The sequence below is a fragment of the Scyliorhinus torazame genome, chromosome 5 (genome assembly GCF_047496885.1).
Source record: "Scyliorhinus torazame isolate Kashiwa2021f chromosome 5, sScyTor2.1, whole genome shotgun sequence".
In the NCBI taxonomy this organism is placed as follows: Eukaryota; Metazoa; Chordata; class Chondrichthyes; order Carcharhiniformes; family Scyliorhinidae; genus Scyliorhinus; species Scyliorhinus torazame.
In genome coordinates, this window is record NC_092711.1 from 165201693 (window position 1) to 165225481 (window position 23789).

Genomic DNA, 23789 nt, shown 5'->3' on the forward strand with positions numbered 1-23789 from the left:
TGGGTTAAATTGGCTAAAGGTATTACCCTTGGCACTGTTTCACATGCGAGTGACTCCACATTCGCGGACCGGACTGTCAGCTGCAGAGATAGTCTATGGTCGGCCAATGAGGACTCCCTGGGATGCCCATGAAAAACCCCTGGAGGGAATAGACCTCCATGTGATGGGGGAATAGACCTCCATGTGATGGGGGAACAGATGCAGAACTATTTGAAGCTCTGAAGTTTTTCCACTCACAGGTGAAACAGGCACATCTCCCAGTGCCAGCAGGGACAGCCGTCCCTCGATATCCAGTGGTCGAAGCCGGAGACTACATATTGGTAAAGAATTGGGACAGAAAGAAACTAGGACAACGCTGGAGCGGACCTTTCCTAGTACTACTGACTACACCGACTTCTGTCAAGCTTGAAGGACGTTCAAGTTGGATACATCTATCCGATTGCAAGGAGATAGTCTCCAACCCAGACGTGAACACAGGATGAAGATCTTCATTATAATTTTGGACTCTCTGGACTATTTAGCCACTCGGTAGTAAAAAAAAACGAACTACCCGGGAACTGCATTCCAATACCTATTTATATATGTCATATCTTTATGCTGAAAAATTGAATGTAAGCAAGTGTTGGGTTTGTACCCACATCCCCGTCCTTTCGAGGGAAGGAATACCTCTCCAATCCATCCCCTTTCCATATCGCAGAGACAGTTGAATGGATTTTACGACAAAATCAAAAAGGGACCAGGGGAGATATGGAAATATGGAGATCTGCTGGCTATGACATGACTAAATTTTCGGCTTCGTATCAGCCCGCTTATAATCATGCCTGGACTCCACCCTCCCTCACCATCCACTCGAATAATGTTCAAGGTTCCATGTGTTTTAATAAATCAGGGAAAGGAAAGTTAATGGGGCAAAGTAGGTGTAGCCTTACAGTTGACTGGCAAGGACCGGTACCAGGCATATCCAACAAGGGCATGTTTAACTGTGATTGGTCCAGGGTATGGAATATAACCTCTAACAGCTCATGAGGCCAAACCTCCCCAATCCCCTGGATGACGTTAGCTGATGATTTTACGGCCTATAATGGAACATATTTAATATGCGGCACTAAAGCATATCCGTGGCTCCCTACTGATTGGACAGGATCCTGCTTTCTGGGATATGTCGTACCCCAAATGCGTCACCTACCCTCCCTTAAGCACTCCCCCTCGCGAGCCAAAAGGACTATCACTAAAACGGAACAGTTCTTTATGATGGCCTTTCCATTGTATGGAATGGGCAAGGCAGCCAACAAACTGATCCACATGGCCACAGCATTGGAACAACTGGCGAACATAACGGCAGCAGAAGCCTGGGAAACTGGACAGGCACTGGCCGAGGTCTCAGCTGAGCTGGTGGCTGTCTGGACCGTGGCATTACAAAATCGACTGGCTTTGGATTATCTGTTAGCCTCGCAGGAAGGAACGTGCGCTATTGTCGGTCATGAGTGCTGTACTTATATTCCAGATAGCTCTGAAAATATCACTAACCTGGCCGACCATATTAAGAGACAAACTGATCAAATTCAAGAGATTGGCAGTGAATTTCATGACTATAACCCGCCGGGTTGGCTAGGATGATTGGGTCATGGATTATTTGATTGGATCGTTAAGGCCTTCATGCTACTACTACTAATGCTACTAGGGATAGGATTGCTTGGTTGCTTGTGTAAATGCATTTTCAATCGAGTCATGGAAATCCCTATTTAACTAGTTGTCATGATATGACAAAAGGAGGGAATGTGATGTTGTACGAATTAAGTAATGGCATGATGGGAAAACTGGTCAACTATTCAGTACAATGTAAGAAAAGCTGACCTAGCCACTTCAATGTACCAGAGCCCTTTGTAAGGAATGCTAGTCAGTCAGACTGAACTAAATCCGGGTGGTATAAAACTCACCCCAGTATCTGCTGTCTACGGGGACTTTCCTTTAATCAGAGCCGTCAGTGGATCCTGTTCCTGGCACCAGATTGTTGTGGGACAAATGTCACTCGGGGTCCAGAGTTGGTTAATGTTTGGGAATCTTGGGCAGCACGGTGGCGCAGTGATTAGCACTGCTGCCTCACGGCGTCGAGGTCCCAGGTTCGATACGGCTCTGGGTCACTGTCCGTGTGGAGTTTGCACATTCTCCCCAAGTTTGCGTGGGTTTCTCCCCCACAACCCAAAGATGTGCAGGGTAGGTGGATTGGCCACGCTAAATTGCCCCTTAACTGGCAAAAATGAATTGGGCACTCTAAATCTTTTCTTTTAAATTTTTTTTTCACATTTTCTCCCACATTTACACCCATCAACAATAATCAACAAGATATGTCAATCCCCATAATAACAACGATCCCATCCGCCCACCAACCCCCAAACCTCAGCCCACATGTTTACATAAACAAATGACACAAAGGAATCAGGGATTACCCATAGTCACCCTTAATCTACACAGCCCCCTTCCCCCACCCCAACTAATGTTCGATGTTATCCAGTTCTTGAAAGTGCATAATAAATAGTGCCCATGACTTGTAGAACCCCTCCGAGTTTCCCCTCAGTTCGAACTTAACCTTCTCAAGGGTCAAGTATTCCAACAGGTCCGCCACGCCAGGGCACTGGGTGGAGAGGCTGCTCTCCATCCCAGCAGGATCCGCCTTCGGGCGATCAACGAGGCGAAGGCTATAATATCTGCCTCCTCTCCCGTTTCCAACCCTGGCTGGTCCGACACCCCGAATATGGCCTCCTGGGGACCCGGGTCCAGTTTCACACGCACCACCTTGGAAATTACCCTAAACACCTCCTTCCAGTACTCCCCTAGCTTTGGACAGGACCAAAACATATGAACGTGATTCGCGCCACCCCCCCACCCCGCGCAACGCTCACACACATCCTCTACTCCTTCAAGAAATCAGCTCATCCTCGCCCTCGTGAGGTGTGCTCTATATACCACCTTCAGCAGTATCAGCCCCAACCTCACACGAGGTGGAGGCATTCACTCTCCGGAGCACCTCACACCAGGCCCCCTCCTCTATAACCTCTCCCAGCTCTTCCTCCCACTTTGCTTTGATCCCTTCCAGTGGGGCCTTATCCTCTTCCAGAATAGCTCCATACACCGCTGACACTGCCCCCTTCTCCAGTCCCCTTGTCGTCAACACCTCCTCCAGCAATGTGGAGGCCGGTTCCTCTGGGAAGCTCTGTATCTCCTTCCTGGCAAAATCCCGAACCTGCATGTACCTAAACACTTCTCCCTGCTCTAGCCCATACTTCGCTTCCAGCTTCCTCAATCCTGCAAATCGATCCCGAAGAAATCGATCCCGAAGAAACAAATCTTTTAGCGTCTTAATCCCCTTCTCTTCCCATTTCTGAAAACTTCCATCCCACCTCCCTGGCTCAAATCTGTGGTTCCCCCAAATCGGCATTTCCCTTGACCCTAAACCCAACCCGAAGTGTTGGCGAAACTGCCTCCAGAGTTTCAATGAAGCTATTATTACCGGACTCCCTGAATATTTCCCCGGAGCTATTGGGAGCGGCGCTGTTGCAAGTGCCTTCAGCCCCGACCCCCTGCACAAACTCTCCTCCATTCTGACCCACTGAGAATCCACCCCTCTGACCCAGCTCTTCACTTTCTCCACATTCGCCGCCCAGTAGTAGTACAACAAGTTCGGGAGACCCAAACCCCCTGCCTGCCTTCCCCTCTGTAGCAGCACCTTTCTCACTCTGGCCACCTTCCCTCCCCATATGAATGAGGTAATCCCTCCCTCAATCTCCCTGAAAAAAGACTTTGGCAGGAAAATCGGTAGGCATTGAAAAATAAACAGGAATCGCGGCAACACATTCATTTTAACCGTCTGTACCCGACCCGCCAGTGACAGAGGAAGGCCATCCCACCTTGCCAGATCAGCTTTCACTCTCCCCACCAAACTAGTGATGTTGTACCTGCGAAGCCTCCCCCACTCCCGGGCAACCTGCACCCCCAGATACCTAAAATGAGTCCCTGCTCTACGGAATGGCAACCCCCCCACCCCTGCCCCCACCCCCGGCCGAGACACCACAAAGTACTCACTCTTGTCCAGGTTCAACTTGTACCCCGAGAAAGACCCAAATACCCGCAGTAGCTCCAACATTCCTCCTATCGACGCACTCGGCTCCGACACATACAGCAGCAAGTCATCGGCATATAAGGACACCCTATGCTCTATCCCCCCCCCCCCCCCGCACTATTCCTTTCCATGCTCCCGAACTTCTCAATGCGATGGCCAGCGGCTCAATCGCAAGTGCAAACAGCAGGGGGGACATAGGACATCCCTGTCTCGTCCCACGGTGGAGAGAGAAATATCTCGAACTGATATTATTTGTGCGGACACTCGCCTTTGGATCCTTATATAATAGCTTTACCCAGTTCACAAACCTGGGTCCAATCCCAAACCGCTCCAGCACTGCCATCAGGTACCCCCATTCTACCCGATCAAACGCCTTCTCGGCATCCAATGCCACAACTACCTCTGTTTCCTTTCTTTCCACCAGTGCCATAACAACGTTCAAAACCCTCCTAATGTTCGAAAACAGCTGCCTCCCTTTCACAAACCCCGTCTGATCCTCCCCTATTACCTTCGGAAGGCACTCCTCCAGCCTACCTGCCAGTACCTTCGCCAACACTTTTACGTCCACATTCAGAAGTGATATGGGCCGATACGACCCGCACTCCGTCGGATCCTTATTTTTTTTTAGTAACAGGGAAATCGATGCCTGCCCCAAGGTTTGCGGCAACACCCCCTTCCCTATCGCCTCCTCAAACATGCCCATCATCAGGGGTGCCAACCTATCCTTAAATTTTTTATAATATTCCACCGGAAACCCATCTGGCCCTGCCACCTTCCCCGACTGCATCCTCCCAATCGCATCCTTTATCTCCTGCTCCACTATTGCTCCTTCTAATGTAGCCCTGTCCCCCTCCCCTAGCCTCGGGTACTCCAACCCATCAAGAAATTCCTGCATCTCACGGTCTCCTCCGAGTGGCTCTGACTTGTACAACCTCTCATAAAACTCCTCAAAAACCTTGTTAATCAGCACTGGGGCCACCACCAACTTCCCTGCCCTATCCTTCACCTGAAGAATTTCCCTTGCCGCTGCCTCCCTCTGGAGCTGACCTGCTAACATACGCCTTATCTCCATGTTCATAAACTGCACCCCTTGCTCGTCTCAGTTGGCGCACCGCCTTCCTGGTGGACAGTCGGTCGAAGCTCGCCTGTAGTTCCGTCCTCTTTTCCAGCTTCGCCGGGTCCCCATCCTCTGCATACCTCCTATCTACCTCCAACATCTCATCTATTACCCTCTGCCGCTCCAACCTCTCCTCCTTATCCACCCTAGCCTCAAACGAAATTACCTCGCCTCTCACCACCGCCTTTGGAGCCTCCCAGACGACTGCCTTCGACACCTCACCCGTACAATTGAAACCTACATATTCCTTAATTACGTTTTCAATTTTCTCACAGAATACTTGGTTCCCCAAAAGCCCCACATCCAGTTTCCACCCCGGTCTCTGCGCTGCCCCCTTCTCTAGCACCATATCCACCCAATGTGGAGCGTGATCTGACACTGCAATTGCAGAGTATTCCGACTCCTTGACTCCAGCCAGCAAAGCCTTCCCCACCATAAAAAAGTTGATCCGCGAGTATACCTTACGGACCGCTGAGAAAAACGAATACTCCCGTTCCCTTGGGTGCAGGAACCTCCAAGGAACCACCCCTCCCATTTCCACCATTAGCCCAGCCAGCGCCTTCGCCCCCCCCTGATGGGACCAGCGAGCGCGGCCGTGATCTGTCCAACCTTGGCTCCTGCACCAGGTTCCAGTCCCCCCCCCCCCACACACACACACATACAATCAGCTACTCTAAATCTTTTTTAAAGAAGTTTGGGAATCTTTATTACAAGCACGCAGGGCAATGCTTCAGTGAACCAAAGTATCTGAAGGAGCAGTTACAATAACACACATTTATACACAGTACAGTTGCAGCTGGCCAGGCTGTTTTGTCTGCAAGTTAGTGGGAAAGTACAGGACTTACGGAAAACAAAATATAACTTGATAACAGCTCATGCTTATCGGCTAGAATTACGTCATCTCTCACAAGACACATCTGGGAAATCAAAAGCCGGACTAGTAATCCAGAGACCCAGGGTAATGCAATAGGAATTCAGGTTCAGCAGATGGTGAAATTTGAAGTCACAAAAAATTTGGAATTTAAGTTGATGACCATGAAAGCCTTGCCGATTGTTGTAAAAACCCATCTGGTTCACTGATGTCTTCGAGAAGGAAATCTGCCATGCTGACCTGGTCTGGCCTACTTGAGACTTCAGACCCACAGCAATGCAGTTGACTCTTAGCTGCAGCCCCTCAGTTCAAGGGCAATTAGGGATGGGCAACAAAAGCGGCCCAGCCAGCGATGCCCACATCCCATGAATGGAATAAACAAATAGAAGATGTGCAGGTCAATGATTCTGGTGGAAAATACAGTGAGATAGAGTCTATGAATATAACTCACTTTCCTTATCTGGATGGAGCAAGGAAGTATGTGGGGTTGATCACACACTTCATGGTCAGGGATGTGGCCAAATACTGCCAACGATGAATATAGTGCACCCTGGTGGAACCAGGCCGTCCCTGCACGATCAAAATGGAAAGTCAGCCCCGGCCCAAACGACCCTGGGAAAACCTGCAACTAGATTTTCCTGGACCCTTGCCTGGAATACAGGGTAAAATATGTTGTCTGCTGGTTCTACGTCAATTCACCGGTGGGTGGAAGCATTCCTGTATAAGGACGCCACCGCTGGCACCATGGCTTTGATATTGGCTAACAAAATAATACCAAGGTGGGAGGGTGCCCCTCCAACTGGATTCTGACAAAGAAGAGGAGGATTGGAAATGATACAAATGATATAATACTAACTGAGATCCGGAAGGCGTCTCTTTATACCTCCAGAATTGTATTGCCAGCGTGCTTTGGGGCCCCATCCCATATCTGGTTTCAACCACTGACATCGACCTCCTCACCATGGACACAGAAGGAGCCGGACATCACTGACACGAAAACCAATGATCACATGTATACAAATGTCACGTGGGTGTGTTGGGCCACTATAATTGCAATAAGAGACATAAGGGGAAGGAGCGGTATAGGTTTTTATTATGACGAGACCCAGGATGTATGTACCAATGGGACTTTATACGTCCTGCGGGGCAGCTTTTACCAATTACCTGCAGTTCTGAAATACCTCGGCCCTATATCGGTTGGGGAACCCAGGATCAAGGGAATTACAGGTAATAGGGAAAGCTGGGACACAGGACCCTTCCCCCCAGGCAAGATGACAGTGTATTTTAAAATGACGGAGCAGAAAATACAGTGCCCTCAACAACCGCTCTATTGTGAAATATAAAGTTAGAGGGGACTGTATAGAAATGTATTGTATAGACCCCTGCCAGGCACCTCAATGTACTAAGAATCAAGAGGTGAGAGACTGATTGCTTTGTACCAGGGAAGAGAATCAGAGGAAGAGCAGGCAGGGTGTGGTTGCTGATCAAAGCGGGTCTGGTGGACTGAAGTGCATTTGTTTCAATGCAAGAAGAGTAACAGGTAAAGCAGATGAACTTAGAGCTTGGATTAGTACTTGGAACTATGATGTTATTGCCATTACAGAGACTTGGTTAAGGGAAAAACAGGATTGGCAGGATTTCAGGCGGGATATAGAGGGATGTAAAAGAGGTGGGGGAGTTGCCCTACTGCATAAGGAGAATATCAGAGCCGTATTGCGGGAGGACACCTCAGAGGGCTCATACAACGAGACAATATGGGTCGAGCTCAGGAATAGGAATGGTGGCTTCACAATGTTGGGGGTTTAGTATAGGCCTCCCAACAGCCAGCGGGAGAGAGAGGAACAGATATGTCAACAGATTTTGGCAAGGTGTAAAAGTAGCAGGGTTGTTGTGGGTGATTTTAACTTCCCTTATATTGACTGGGACTTACTTAGTGCTGGGGGCATGGATGAGGCAGAGTTTGTAAGGAGCACCAATGTTTGAAACAGTATGTTGATAGTCCAGCTAGGGAAGGGGGCGTACTGGACCTGGTATTTGGGAGTGAGCCCAGCCAGCTGATCGACGTTTCAGTAGGGGAGCAGTTTGGGAACAGTGACCACAATTCAGTAAGCTTGAAGGTACTGATGTATAAAGATAAGTGTAGTCTTCAGGTGAATGTGCTAAATTGGGGGAAGGCTAATTCCCACAACATTAGGCAGGAACTGAAGGATTTAGATGGGGGCAGGTGTTTGAGGGCAAATCAACATCTGGCTTTTGGGAGGCTTTCAAGTGTAAGGTGATAGGAATTCAGGACCGGCATGTTCCTGGAAAGGAGGAAGTATGAGTATGGAAAGTTTGGGAACCTTGGATAACGAGAGATATTGTGAGCCTAGTCAAAAAGAAAAAGGAAGCATTTGTCAAAGGTAGGAGGCTGGGAACACACAAAGCAAGCGTGGAATACAAGGAAAATAGAAAGAAACTTAAGCAAGGAGTCAGGAGGGCTAAAGAGGGTCACAAAAAGTCATTCGCCAGCAGGATTAAGGAAAATCCCAAGGCTTTTTATACATATATAAATAGCAAGAGGGTAGCCAGGGAGAGGTTGGCCCACTCAGGGACAGGGGTGGGAATCTATGCGTGGAGCCAGAGGAAATGGGTAAGGTATTAAATGAGTACTTTGTGTCAGTATTCACCAGAGAAGGACTTGGTGGATGATGAGTCTGGGGAAGGGTGTGTAAATAGTTTGGGTCATGTTGAGATCAAAAAGGAGGTATTGGGGGTCTTGAAAGACATTAAGGTAGACAAGTCCCCAGGGCCTGTTGGGATATACCCCAGAATACTGAGAGAGGCAAGGGAGGAAATTGCCGGGGCCTTGAGAGAAATCTTTGTATCCTCACTGGCTACAGGAGAGGTCCCAGAGGATTGGAGAATAGCCAATGTTGTTCCTTGGTTTAAGAAGGGCAGCAAGAATAATCCAGGTATTTAAAGGCCAGTGAGCCTTATGTCAGTGGCAGGATTATTGGAGAGGATTCTTTGAGACAGGATTTACTCCCACTTGGAAATGAGTGGACGTATTAGTGAGAGGCAATATTGTTTTGTGAAGGGGAGGTCGTGTCTCAGTAAATTGATTGAGTTTTTCAAGGAAGTGACAGAGATGATTGATGACTGTAGGGCAGTGGATGTTGACTACATGGACTTCAGTAAGGCCTTTGACAAGGTCCCTCATGGCAGACTGGTATAGAAGGTGAAGTTGCACAGGATCAGAGGTGAGCTGGCAAGATAGATACAGAACTGGCTCGGTCATAGAAGACAGAAGGTAGCTGTGGAAGGGTGCTTTTCTGAATGGAGGGCCATGGCGTTCCGCAGGGATCAGTGCTGGGACCGTTGTAATAGATATAAATGATTTGGAGGAAAATGTAACTGGTTTGATGGTAAGTTTACGGACGACACAAAGGTTGGTGGAATTGCGGATAGCGATGAGGACCATCAGAGAATACAGCAGGATATAGATTGGTTGGAGACTTGGGCGGAGAGATGGCAGATGGAGTTTAATCCGGACAAATGTGAGGTAATGCATTTTGGAAGGTCAAATACAGATGGGAAATATGCAGTAAATGGCAGAAATCTTAAGAGTATTAAAAGCAAATTACTGCAGATGCTGGAATCTGAAACCAAAAGAGAAAATGCTGGAAAATCTCAGCAGGTCTGGCAGCATCTGTAGGGAGAAAAAAGAGCGAAAGTTTCAACTGTTTCAGATTACCCTTTGTCAAAGCTAAAAGGCTTAGAAAGTGGGAGATATTTATACTGTGGGGTGAGGGAATGATAGATGAGTCATAGCCACAGAAACCAAGGGAAAAGAGTGCTAATGGCAGTCCCCAGCGAGAATAAAAGATGTGAAAGGCCAAACAGCAGAGAAACTAAAATCAGAGGGTAAAGTGTGACAGATGTAGGGGGGAAGCAAAGGGGAGAAAAGGTAAGGAGAGGAGGAAAGGATTGGAATTGAGGAAGTGAGTAGGGTAGGAGAAGAGCGATTAAAGGAGGCCATTGGGACCCTGTTTCTCGATGGGATCCGGCGGAGTGAATGAAGAGCCAAGAACAGGATGGGCGATAGTGGAACAAAGCGGGAGGGAATTCAAAGTGGAATCTATGTGATGGGTAATGAGAGCAATGATGGTGTAAAAAAAACATACAGTTTAGCTGCTGTTCATGGACAGAAGGACAAAGCCTCTTATTCAAGAATATACCAATGAGTCACTAACAACAAAGTCGTATTTCTGACACCTCCACCAACTGGACTACCGATTCTTATTCAAAGAGAAAAATAAGAGTCCCTATACCCATTATAAACTCTCCTGTCTCTGCCTGGAATAGACCCACATTGGTCTTTGCTAATCTTTTCCTTTTCACATTCCTTTAGGAGCTTTTCCAGTTCTCCCCAGTTTGCTCTCATATTCTATTTTCTCTTTATCATTTCCTGTTCCTCCTTTGCTGAATTCTAAAACAAGTTCCCAATTCTCAGACCTGCTACTATATTGGCCACTTTATGAGCCTCTTCCTTTGATCAAAAGTTAACCACGGTTTCCTCACTTTTCCTGTTGGATTTTTGTTTCTTAAAGGAATCTATATTTGTTGTATAAATGTGAAGTGAAAGTCACCAGAGTCTGAGAGGCCTGTGGGCTGCTCTCCCCTTTGAGAGAGAGAGAGAGAGAGAGAGAGAGTGAGAGAGCTGGACTTCCAGTGATGGGGATGTGCTGAGAAGTCCCACATCAGGTGGCTCTCCTCCCACGAACCTGAAAAATAGGCTCTTTTTGACCGAAAAATGCGAACACCAAAAAACACCCCCACACCAGTTCCACAACACGGCAGAGAGAGAATAATACCAAACAGCAGCCAATCCAGAGGACAAGTGGAAACCAGGAGTAGAAAAAGCATGGACAAGCAAACGACCGAACCGGCTGACACACGAGGCAGTGAAACGCAGGCTTCGCCAGAGCGAGAGGGACCGGCCTGCCACACGAGAAGCCCCCCCCACTCCACACACCAGGGGATGGGTGGAGGATGTTTCTCTCAACAGAAATGAGACAACATTGGGAGGAAACTAAACTGGACATCCAAGCTGTGGTGAAGAGTATGGTTGCCAAAGCGATGGCGACCATGCAGGTGGACCTGGACAAGGCGGAAAGGCACCTGGAAGTCCAGGGGGAAATATCAAGGAGCTGGAAAGGGCTGCATCAGATCAGGGCGACCGGATCATTGCCCTGGAAAAGGAGGTGGTAAGGTTGATCGCGACTCTGGGGAATTTAAAAGGGGAAATCGAGGACCAGAAGAACGGGTCGAGGTGGCAAAACCTACGAATCGTGGGCCTTCCGGAGGGGATTGAAGATAGGAACCCCACAGACTTTGTGGCCCAATTGCTGGGTAACCTGGTGGGAAGGGACAGCTTCCCCAACCCACCTGAAATCAACACAGTGCACCGGTCGCTCCGACCAAAACCCAAAACCGGGGAACAGCCAAGGGCGATAATCGGCAAGATGCACCGGTACCAGGACTGGGAAAGAATCCTGTGCTGGGCCATGCAGTCCACAAACTGCAGCTGGGAAGGTCACCGGATTTGGATTTATCAGGACATTGGGGCTGACCTGGCCAAGCGTCGGGCTGAATTTAACACAGTAAAGGCCGCATTATACAAAAACAGTGTGAGGTTTGGGATGCTGGACCCAGTCAAGCTCTGGGTCACGTCCCAAGGCAGAGAGACTTCTTCACGGTCCCTGCGGACGGGGACAAGTTCGTCGCGGAGAATGGACTGGAGAAGCGACAGCAGGGACAGCGATGGAGAGCCCATAGAAAGACACTCTTAATGCTTAGTGTTTATTTGTTACATTCTGTACAGCCAACTGTGAACCATCACCACATCGGCCACGTGGTGCGGGAGCGTACTGGTGCGGGACCGAGGAGGAAAGAGAGGGAGGCATGAACGAGGGCAGCAGAGAGAAGCTGTGGGGAATGGCGGACAGGGAGCCCAGGGATCGGGCGACAGAGGATGCATAACTCACCACGGGAAAGGGGGCCACCACACTAAAGAGTTAGTTAGCACCGGGAAGCGTGCAGGGAAGAGTCTGTGGTGCGTCTCCTGCAAGGGGGAAAGCACCTGGCGAGGGGGGGCAGACATCGTGAATTGGAGGACAATCAGGGGAAGTAACCACAAGGGAGAGACAGGTAAAGATTTAGGGCATTAGACCGGCTACATTAGGCCACACGTGGGGACTTGGAACAAAATGGCTCTGCAAGCAACCACTTTGGAGGGTCCCTGAACAAAGGGAAACCCCAGAGTTCAGGGGCTCACCCACGTGGAGAACTCACAGTTGGCGGCCATGTTCGGTGTCCCCTGGACAAAGGGAAACCCCGGAGCGCAGGGGCCCGACCTCATGGGGAGAACAGTGACCGCGGCCATCTTGGACGACCCCCAAACAAAGGGAAACCCCGGACTGCAGGGCGCATCCACCAGGTAAGTATTGATCCCGAGTAACGGGGGGAGAGAAACCCCCCATCAGGACAATCACCTGGAACGTCAGGGGATTCAATGGCCCAGTGGAAAAATCCAGAGTCTTCGCCCACGTGAAAAGTTTGAAAGCCGACATAGTCTTCCTCCAAGGGACACACCTGAGGGAGAAGGACTGACTGTGGGTAAGGAAGGGCTGGGTGGGACAGACCTACCATTCCTGCTAATCTCCGACCACCTCCCCCAAGGAGGTTGGACATGGCCCTCCTGGCCAATAAGGCTTTCTGCAAAAACATTTCACAGGCCATCGGCAAATATATGACTAATAATCAGAATGTGGAGGCTGTGGCCAGGGGCGCAATTATAGCTTACAACAAATGAAGAAATAGGGGTGGCTAGGCAACAGCTAGTCGCCTCCAAACTGGAGGTAGACCGGCGATACTCCGGGGCCCTGATTGTAGAGCTCCTGGCAGAGAGGAAAAAGCTACGGATGGTCTTTGACCTGATCTCCACGAGAAAAGCAGTGCACAGGGGACCCTGTACGAACACGGAGATAAGGCCAGCCGCCTGCTGGCTCACCAGCTGAGAAAGCGGCAGCAATGAGGGAAATAGCCCAGATTAGGGACAGCAGAGGCAAATTAGTAGCGGAGTCGGTAAAGGTCAACAAGGCATTTGAGACCTTCTACTGGGGGCTGTACACCTACGAGTCCCCAGCAGGTGACTTGAGGATGAAGCAGTTCCTCGATGGACTGGACGTGCCCATTGTGGGGCAGGATAGGAGACGGGGCCTGGAAGCGCCGCTAGAACTGGGAGAGATCATGAGAATATTAGCTCCATGGAGGCGGGGAAGACACCGGGACCGGACGGTTTCCCAGCGGACTTCTACAAAAGATTTGCGACAGCTCTGGCCCTGCAGCAGCCGGAGATGTTCACAGATTCACTGGCAAGGGGCACCCTGCCGCCTACACCAGCACCAGCCTCAATCTCGCTGATACCCAAGAAAGACAAAGACCCAAAAGAATGCAGTTCCTACAGATCCATCTCGCTGCTAAATGTAGACACAAAATTACTGGCCAAGATCCCAGCCTAAAGGCTGCAGAACTGCCTACCAGAGGTGTATCAGAAGACCAGAGGGGCTTTGTTAAGGGTAAGCAGCGAACTCGAACATCAGGCACCTGCTGAATGTGATCATGACACCATCTGGGGAGAGAAAACCTGAGGTGAACATCTCCCTGGACACAGAAAAGGCCTTTGACACAGTCGAATGGAAGTACCTCATCGAGTTACTGGAGCGGTTCGGGCTTAGAACAGGATTCACCACCTGGGTGAAACTCCTGTGCAACGCTCCCACGGCGAGTGTTCGGATAAACACCAGCAGCTCTAAGTATTTCCAACTGTACAGAGGCACAAGGCAGGAATGCCCATTGTCCCCGCTGTTGTTTGCATGAACGATCGAGCCATTAGTGATCGTGCTTAGGACAGCAAAGAACTGGAAAGGGCTCCGGAGAGGAGACACAGAGCACAGAGTCTCACTCTATGCAGATGACCTCCTCTACATCTCGGACCCGCGAAGCAGCATGGGAGGAATAATGGTGCTTTTGAAAGAGTTTGGAATCTTTTTGGGCGACAAACTTAACCAGAGCAAAAGCGGGATCTTCCCATTGAACCCGGAAGGGGGAGGAGCAGAGCTGGAGTGGCTGCAGTTTAAACAGGCCCGGCACAAATTCCACTACCTGGGGATCCAAATCGCTCATCACTGGACTGGGATCCACAAGTGGGACCTGACCAGCCTGGTGGAGTACCTGCAGAGATGGAACACATTCCCACTCACCCTGGCGGCGAGCCACTGCAGCACTCCCATCCCCACCTAATAAATACTCAACTAGCCCAGTGGCAGCAACTCTCCTGTCATGGAACCAACCGCGACAGCATTTCAGGCTAACTGAGATGTTCGATAAAGCCCCATCTGCAACAACCACAGGATCGCACCGGCGACCATGGACTCTTCCTTCAAAAGGTGGGGACAGGACGGGGAGACACTGACAGTTCAGGACTTTTACACCAACAACAGGCTAACAACGCTCGAAGAACTGACTGAAAGATTCCAGCTGACAGGTGGTAATGAACTTCGGTACCTCCAACTGAAAAACTTCCTATGAAGGGAAACATGGACGTATCCACGACCACCACGCCAGTCACTGCTAGAGGACCTGCTGGACACAGACAGCTGAGGGAAAGGGAACTGTGGTGACATGTACGGGCGACTGCTAATGGGGGCCAACATCCAACTGGATGAGACGGCACAAGTGGGAGGAGGACTTGTGGTTTGAAATAGGGTGGGGACTCTGGAGCGAAGCACTGCACAGGGTCAACTCCACCTCCACATGTGCAAGACTAAGCCAAATGCAGCTACAGGTTTTACACAGAGACCACTGAACTAGAACCCAAATGAGCAGCTTCTTACCGGACGGGTGGAGGATAGATGTGAACGGTGCCAAGGAGGCCCAGCCAACCACGGCCACATGTTCTGGTCTTGCCCCAGACTTGCTGGGTATTGGACAGCCTTCTTCGAGGCAATGTCCAAAGTGGTGGGGATGAGGGTGGAGCCATGTCCGAGAGTGGCAGTCTTCAGGGTATCAGAGCAGCCAGATGGGGAGGAGGGCGGTCGCCCTTTCCTTTCGCCGGAGAATCCTGCTCGGCTAGCGGTCAGCAGCACCACCCAAAGCTGCAGACTGGCCGTCCGACCTATCGGAATTTCTCCAAATGTAAAAAATTAAGTTTGCCATCCGAGGTCGGAAGAGGGCTTCCACAAAACGTGGGAGCCATTCACCCGACTGTTCCGAGACCTGTTAGTAGCTAATAGCTTAGAAGACAAAGAACAGGAGAAGGCAGTCATGACACAGTAAGGAAGGGGGGGGGGGGGGTGGGATAGGGGAATGAGAGGGGGGCAGGAGACATGGAACCCAACCATGCCCAACAAAAGAAGCATGGGAAACAAGGGGGGGCGGGCAGGAAAAGAGAAAAAGGGGGGGGGTGGGCCGGGGCAACAGCCGGAACAAAAATAAACAGTGGGGAACGAAAACCAGGAAACCACCACTGTGAATAATGCGAAAGAAAGAACAACCGTGTCTGTACGTACACACTGATCCTTCTTCTGCATACCACAAAAAACTCAATAGAGAGAGAGCCCCTGGTAAATATGTAATCATTCCTTAAATATTAGCTATTCCCTGTCCCCCATGTAGTTTCCCAGTCCACCTCAGACAACTTGCCCCTCATACCCTGATGGCGTTCTTCTGTGAGCAACACCCAGATAAATTAAACAAAAAAAAAACCCATGTAACCATCACGGCCCATCTTCATGGCAATGTGGCATTGTTTTGGGGGATCCAAACAGGAATGCAAGCTGAATAACTTCTCTCTTGCAAAACATCCTTTTACTCTGTGATCCTTATGAAATTTGAAACCAGGTATTCGCAACAAGGCTCAAAGAGCATCAGCCCACTGGAGGCAAAGTCCTGAGACCGGCCAGTCCAGCAGAAAGAAACCCTCAGACCCTCCCCATTGACCAACTGACAGAATGAATGAAATGCAGTCCTGGATGTAACTGAGAGCAGAAACAATAACAGCAGAATCTAACTCCTGTAATCACTGGTCAATTTATTGGTGTCTCAGCAGATGCAATGAATCATGCTTTCCCTTCCCACATTGAGAGGAGGTGAATGGCCTCTACCCAGTGTGAATTCGCTGGTGACTCTGTAGGTTGGATAACTGAGTGAATCCCTTCCCACACCGAGAGCAGGTGAACGGCCTCTCCCCAGTGTGAACTCGCTAGTGTTTCCGCAGGGTGGATGAATCACTGAATCCCTTCTCGCACTGGGAGCAGGTGAACGGCTTCTCCCCAGTATGAACCCGCTGGTGTGTTTTCAGGTTAGATAACCGAGTGAATCCCTTCCCACACTGAGAGCAGATGAATGGTCTCTCCCCAGTGTGATCTCGATGGTGTGTCTTCAGACTAGATAAATGAGTGAATCGCGTCCCACACTGAGAGCAGCTGAACGGCCTCTCCCCAGTGTGAACTCGCTGGTGTGTCTGCAGGTGGGATAACCGAGCGAATCCTTTCCCACACTGAGAACAGGTGAATGGCCTCTCCCCAGTATGACCTCGCTGATGTGACTTCAGGCTGGATAACTGTCTAAATCTCTTCCCACACCTGTAAGCAGATGAACAGCTTTTCCCCAGTGTGAATGCGCTGGTGTGACATCAGACTGGAGATTTGAGTGAATCCCTTCCCACACTGAGAACAGGTGAATGGCCTCTCCCCAGTGTGACCTCGCTGATGTGACTTCAGGCTGGATAACTGTCTAAATCTCTTCCCACACCTGTAAGCAGATGAACAGCTTTTCCCCAGTGTGAATGCGCTGGTGTGACATCAGACTGGAGATTTGAGTGAATCCCTTCCCACACTGAGAGCAGGTGAACGGCCTCTCCCCAGTGTGAACTCGCTGATGTACCCGCAGGGCATATAACCGACTGAATCCCTTCCCACACTGACAGCAGTTGAACAGCCTCTCCCCAGTGTGAACTCGCTGATGTATCCGCAGGTCAGATAACCTACTGAATCCTTTCCCACACTGAGAACAGGTGAACGGCCTCTCCCCAGTGTGAATTTGCTGGTGTTTCCTCAGGTCAGATAACCGACTGAATCCCTTCTCACACACAGAGCAGGTGAATGGCCTCTCCCCAGTGTGACTGCGTCGGTGAACTTCCAGCTCTGATGGGACTCTGAATCCCTTCCCACAGTCTCCACATTTCCACGGTTTCTCCATGTTTTGGGTCTCCTCGTGTCTCTCCAGGTTGGACAATCAGTTGAAGCCTCGTCCACACACAGAACACGTGTATGGTCTCTCCCCCCTCCCTTGACCAGGCTAGTCATGTGGAACATGCGAGGGTTGAATGGGCCGGTTAAACGATCGCGTGTTTTTGGTCATTGGAGCCTGAAGGCGGACGTTGTGCTCTTGCAGCAGATGCAGCTGAAGTTTGGGGATGAGACGAATGGGTGGGGCAGGGGTTCCACTCGGGGTTAGACACGAAGACGAGGGGTGGCAGTGTTGGTTAATAAGAGGGTGGCTTTTGAGTTGGGGGTGCATTGTGGCCGATCCGGAGGGTGGGGGTAGCTCTGGGATGGTCAGTGGGAAGCTAGAGGGAATGCCAATGGTCATGGTGAATGTTTATGCCCCGAATTTGGGACACTGTGGCCTTTGTGAGGTGGGTGTTAGAGAGGATCCCGACTCGGAGTACTCGGCCATTGTGTTTTTCGACCACGCGCTGCATTGGGTGGATTTGAGGATGGGGGAGGGGCAACGGTTGCAGTGGAGGTTGGATGTGGAGCTATTGGCGGATGAGGGGGTGAGTGAGTGGGTTACAGCTGCTATGTCTAGTAGAACGATATGGAGGACGTCCCAGCCACCACGCTGTGGGATGCAGTAGTTAGGGAGGAATCTGGGTGGATAGGGAGAGGGTTCCCACCTCTCCCATCCTTTCAGGCAGTGAGTTCCAGATTTCAACAAACCTCTGGGGGAAAAGCTTTTCCTCACATCTCCTCTAAACGTCCTGCCCATTTCTTTAAATCTGTGCCCCTAGTTATTGACCAGCTGGGGTTTAAACCAGCATTTTATACAGCTCCAGCATAACCTCCCTGCTCTGATATTCAATGCCTCTGTTAATAAAGGCAAGAATCCCATTGGCCTTCTTAACCAGCTTATCCACTTGCCCTGCTGCCTTCAGAGATCTGTGGATACGCACACCAAGTCACTTTGCTCTTCTGTACTTCATAGGGTCCGACCATTCATTGTATATTCCCTTGCCTTGTTAGTCCTACCAAAATGCACAACATCACACTTTTCTTGTTTAAATTCCATTTGTCACTCTTCTGCCCATCTTTTTTTCAAATAAATTTCGAGCATCCAATTATTTTTTTCCAATTAGGGGGCAATTTAGCGTGGCCAATCCACCTACCCTGCACATCTTTTGGGTTGTGGGGGTGAGACCCAAGCAGATATGGGGAGAATGTGCAAACTCCACACCAACAGTGACCCGGGCCGGGATTGAACCTGGTCCCTCGGCGCCGGGAGGTGGCAGTGCTAACCACTGCACCATCCTGCTGCCCCCTCTTCTGCCCATCTAACCAGCCCATCTATATTGTCCTGTAATCTAAGGCCTTGTTCCTTACTATTTACCACACCACCATTTTGTGTGTCATCTGTGAACTTACTAATTATACCTCCTACATTCACATCCAGATCATTAATGTGTACTACAAACAACAAGTGCCCCAGCACTGATCCCTGCAGAACACCGCTGGACACAGGCTTCCAGGCACAAAAACAACCTTCAAACATCACCCTCTGCCTCCTACCACTAAGCCAGTTTTGGATCCAGTTTGTCAAAGTGCCCTGAATCCCCTGGGCTCTTACCTTCTGCATCAGCCTCCCATGTGGGAGTTTGTCAACAGCCCTACTAAAGTCCATGTCGACTATATTAATGCACTATCCACATCTATAGCCTAGTCACTTCCTCAAAAAAGTCAATCAAATTTGTAAGACATGCTCTCCCTTGTTTAATCTTTGTGTTTGAAAAATGGTGAAAAGTAATAAAAATATTGACATTTGCGGGTGTCTGGCGGGAGGTGCGCGGCTTCCCTTCCGTCAGGGAGCCGCTTCAGCTCTTTCCGTGCAGCCTGGTCAAGCTGCCGAGAGCCTCGGGACTCGCTGCTCGGTGTCGCCGGTCGGTGCTGCGGGTCTGACGCGGGGACAACCCAGTCCGTGACCTTCCCCTCCCCCCGGCCCGGGACTGCGCATGTGCGGCTGAGCGCCCACCCCTGACCTTCCTGGGGACGTATGAACCAATGGGAAGGATTGGAGGACCGGAAGGACTCTAGTCTCCCGGCCAATCAGAGCTCCGGCTTTGTGTGAACGAAGTATGAGCTTCACACAGACTGAAACATCCTCCTGTCTCCAACATCTGTGAGTAAAACACCTTCTTTTCTCCCCCTTTCCATTTCTTTTCTCATTCTGACCTTCAATTGGTCATTTGCAGCAACTGAAGGGAAAGGAAGTGAATCCAGGGAGGGTGCAGACTCTGGAAAGCTTGGCCCAGATATTTCTCTCTGCCTGAAAGACATTGACATCCTTTGCTCCCTCAGCTTGACACGGGGAGAACGTGCAGACGCCGCACAGACAGTGGGACCAGGTTTTTGGACCGAACCCCTGGGTGGTTCCGATGTGCTTGGCCTGGCAGGGCATCTGAGGTTGCAGATTCCTTGGCCTCCTGTAGGGTTACAACACTGGGAAAATGGTGCTGAGGTAGAGGGGCCAATTATCTCATCGAATGGTTGAGCAGGCTTGATGGGCCTAATGCAGCTCCTATTTATTCTGTGTTGAAACGCATGATAGCACAGTGATTAGCACTGTTGCTTCACAGCTCCAGGGTCCCAGGTTTGATTCCCGGCTTGGATCACCGTCTGTGCAGAGTCTGCACGTTCTCCCCGTGTCTGCGTGGCTTTCCTCCCACAAGTCCCGAAAGACGTGCTGTTCGGTGAAATGAAAAATGAAATGAAAATCGCTTATTGTCACAAGTATGCTTCAAATGAAGTTACTGTGAAAAGCCCCTAGTCGCCACATTCCAGCACCTGTTTGGAGAGGCTGGCACGGGAATTGAACCCGCATTGCTCGCCTTGTTCTGTTTTACAAGCCAGCTCTTTAGCCCTGTGCTAAACCAGCCCCTCAGTGATTTGGACATTCTGAATTTTCCCTCTGTGTACCCGAACAGGCGACGGAATGTGGCGACGCGGGGTTTTTCAGTAACTTCATTGCAATGTTAATCTAAGCCTACTTGTGACAAGAAAGATTATTATTATTATAAAGCAGTGAGCGTGGATCTGTCAAACAGCCTGAATCAGCACCTTCAGGAAAATTGGGATGTTGATATTAAATACAGCAGGGAGCGAATGGAGAGTGTGTGGGATGGAGATTTACAACTTTTCGGAACATAGGAACTGGAGCAGACCATTCAGCCCCTGGAGCCTGTCCCACTATTCAATGAGATCATGGCTTATCTGTGACCTAACTCCATATACCTGCATTTGGCCCATATCCCTTAACCTCTTTGATTTACAAAAATCTATCTATCTCATTTAAAATGAACAACTGATCTAACTTCAACTGCAGTTTGTGGGAGAGAGTTCCAAACTTCGACAACACTTTGAGTAAAGAAGTTCTTCCTAACATCTCTCTTGAATGGTCCAGCCATAATTTTATTTTTTAATAAACATTTTATTGAGGTATTCTTGGTGTAGAAAGAACAACAAAATAGAAAAGATACATGAAACCATAAACATCGTGCAAAAACCGTTTACCTTTCGTACAGGACTCACCCTCATTGACCCCCGACTCTAACCTAACCTACTCTCCCCCCGACCCCCCCCCATTGACCCCCGACTCTAACTTAACCTTCTCTCCCCTCCCCCCCCCCCCCCCCCCCCCGTCTGCTGACGTTTAATTTTCCGCAAGGAAGTCGACGAACGGTTGCCACCTCAAGTGAAACAGTGAACAAGGCAAACTTAATTTTCTCCATACAGAGAAAGCTAGCCATGTCCGATAACCAGGTCTCCGACTTCAGGGGCTCTGGGTCCCCCCATGCCAAAAGTATCCGTCTCCGGGCTACCAGGGAAGCAAAGGCCAGAACATCCGCCTCTCTCTCCTCCTGGATTCCCGGAACTTCCGACAACCCGAAAATCACCACCTCTGGACCTAGCGCCACCCTTGTTTTTAACACCGTGGACATGACGTACACAAACCCCTGCCAGATCCCCGAAGCTTTGGACATGACTAAAACATGTGGACATGGTTTGCCGGTCCTCCCGCGCATTTTGTGTACCTATCCTCCACCTAAAAGAATCTGATCATCCGGGCCACTGTCTTGTGAGCCCGGTGCACAACCTTAAATTGTATCAGGCTGAGTCTGGCACACGTTGCAGACATGTTGACTCTAAACGCGTCTGCCCATAAACCATCCTCTATCTCACCTCCCAGCTCCTCCTCCCACTTACGCTTCAGCTCGTCGGTCTGCGTCTCCTCCAACCCCATAAGCTCCTTATAGATGTCCGAGACGCTCCCCTCCCCTACCCACCCTCTGGAAATTACCCTGTCCTGAATCCCCCTCAGCGGTAGAAGCGGGAAGGTTGACACCTGTTTACGAAGGAAGTCCCGCACCTGCAGATACCTGAATTTGTTTCTCCTCGGTAGCCCAAACCTTTCCTCCAGCATACTCGGGAAACCCCCCTCTATGAACACATCCCCCATCCTCTCAATCCCCACTCTCCGCCATAGCTGGAACCCCCATCCATATTCCCCGGGGCAAACCGGCGGTTAGCACAAATTGGGGCCCAGACCGATGCTCCCACATGCCACGTCCACTGGCCCCAAACTCTCAGGGCCGCCACCACCACTGGACTGGTGGAGTACCGTGCCAGCGGGAATGGCAGAGACGCAGACTGGTGCTTACAAGAAGCCGCCTCTTTACGCACCCACGCCGACCCCCCTCCCACCACCCACTTCCTGATCATGGCTATGTTAGCTGCCCAGTAATAATTGCTAAAATATGGCAGCGCCAGCCCACCTTCTTCCTGGCTCCGCTCGAGCATTACCTTTCCTTACCCGCGGAGTCTTGCCCGCCCAGATGAAGCCCGAGATCACCATGTTGTCCCGCTTAAAAAAGGAACGCGGAATAAAAATGGGGAGACATTGAAATACAAATAGGAACCTCGGGAGGACCGTCATTTTCACCGTTTGCATCCTCCTGACCAGAGACAACAGGAGCGCGTCCCATCTCCGAAAATAGTCCTTCATTTGATCCACTAGCCGGGCCAGATTCAAGTTATGCAGCCGGTCCCATTCCCGTGCCACTTGGATGCCCAGGTACCTAAAACTACCCCCTACCGACCTGAACGGCAGCTTCCCCAGTTGCCCCTCCTGTCCCCGCGCCTGAACCACAAACATCTGTTTTATCCATAGAACATTACAGCGCAGTACAGGCCCTTCGGCCCTCGATGTTGCGCCGACCTGTGAAACCACTCTAAAGCCGATCTACACTATTCCCTTATCGTCCATATGTCTATCCAATGATCATTTGAATGCCCTTAGTGTTGGCGAGTCCAATACTGTTGCAGGCAGGGCATTCCATGCCCTTACTACTCTCTGAGTAAAGAACCTACCTCTGACATCTGTCTTATATCTATCTCCCCTCAATTTAAAGCTATGTCCCCTCGTGCTAGACATCACCATCCGAGGAAAAAGGCTCTCACTGTCCACCCTATCCAATCCTCTGATCATCTTGTATGCCTCAATTAAGTCACCTCTTAACCTTCTCTCTCTAACGAAAACAGCCTCAAGTCCCTCAGCCTTTCCTCATAAGATCTTCCCTCCATACCAGGCAACATTCTGGTAAATCTCCTCTGCACCCTTTCCAATGCTTCCACATCCTTTCTATAATGCGGCGACCAGAATTGCACGCAATACTCCAAATGCGGCCGCACCAGAGTTTTGTACAGCTGAAACATGACCTCATGGCTCCGAAACTCAATCCCTCTACCAATAAAAGCTAACGCATCGTACGCCTTCTTAACAACCCTCTCAACCTGAGTGGCAACATTCAGGGATCTATGTACATGAACATCGAGATCTCTCTGCTCATCCACTCTGCCAAGAATCTTACCATTAGCCCAGTACTCTGTCTTCCTGTTATTCCTTCCAAAATGAATCAGCTCACACTTTTCTGCATTAAACTTCATTTGCCACCTCTCAGCCCAGCGCTGCAGCTTATCTATGTCTCTCTGTAACCTGCAACATCCTTCCGCACTGTCCACAACTCCACTGACTTTAGTGTCATCTGCAAATTTACTCACCCATCCTTCTTCAGGTCATTTATAAAAATGACAAACAGCAGTGGCCCCAAAACAGATCCTCGTGGTACACCACTAGTAACTGGACTCCAGTCTGAACACTTCCCATCAACCACCACCCTTTGTCTTCTTCCAGCTCGCCAATTTCTGATCCAAACTAAATCTCCCTGAATCCCATGCTTCCGTATTTTCTGCAGTAGCCAACCGTGGGGAACCTTATCAAACGCTTGACTGAAATCCATATATACC

General features: G+C 50.0%; 2 protein-coding genes across 2 annotated transcripts in view; one reads left to right on the forward strand and one right to left on the reverse strand.

Moving 5' to 3' along the window:
- LOC140420446 (uncharacterized) overlaps window positions 1–23789 on the forward strand; it is a 70369-nt gene that overhangs the window by 3479 nt on the left and 43101 nt on the right. The gene's annotated exons all lie outside the window — the stretch shown is intronic.
- Window positions 16221–23789, reverse strand: part of LOC140422322 (uncharacterized) — a 31037-nt gene continuing 23468 nt past the window's right edge. Inside the window, 3 exon segments of the mRNA XM_072507350.1 lie at window positions 16221–16793; window positions 16942–16955; window positions 16957–17418. Coding sequence (XP_072363451.1) covers window positions 16412–16793; window positions 16942–16955; window positions 16957–17418 — 858 coding nt within the window. The 3' untranslated portion in view covers window positions 16221–16411.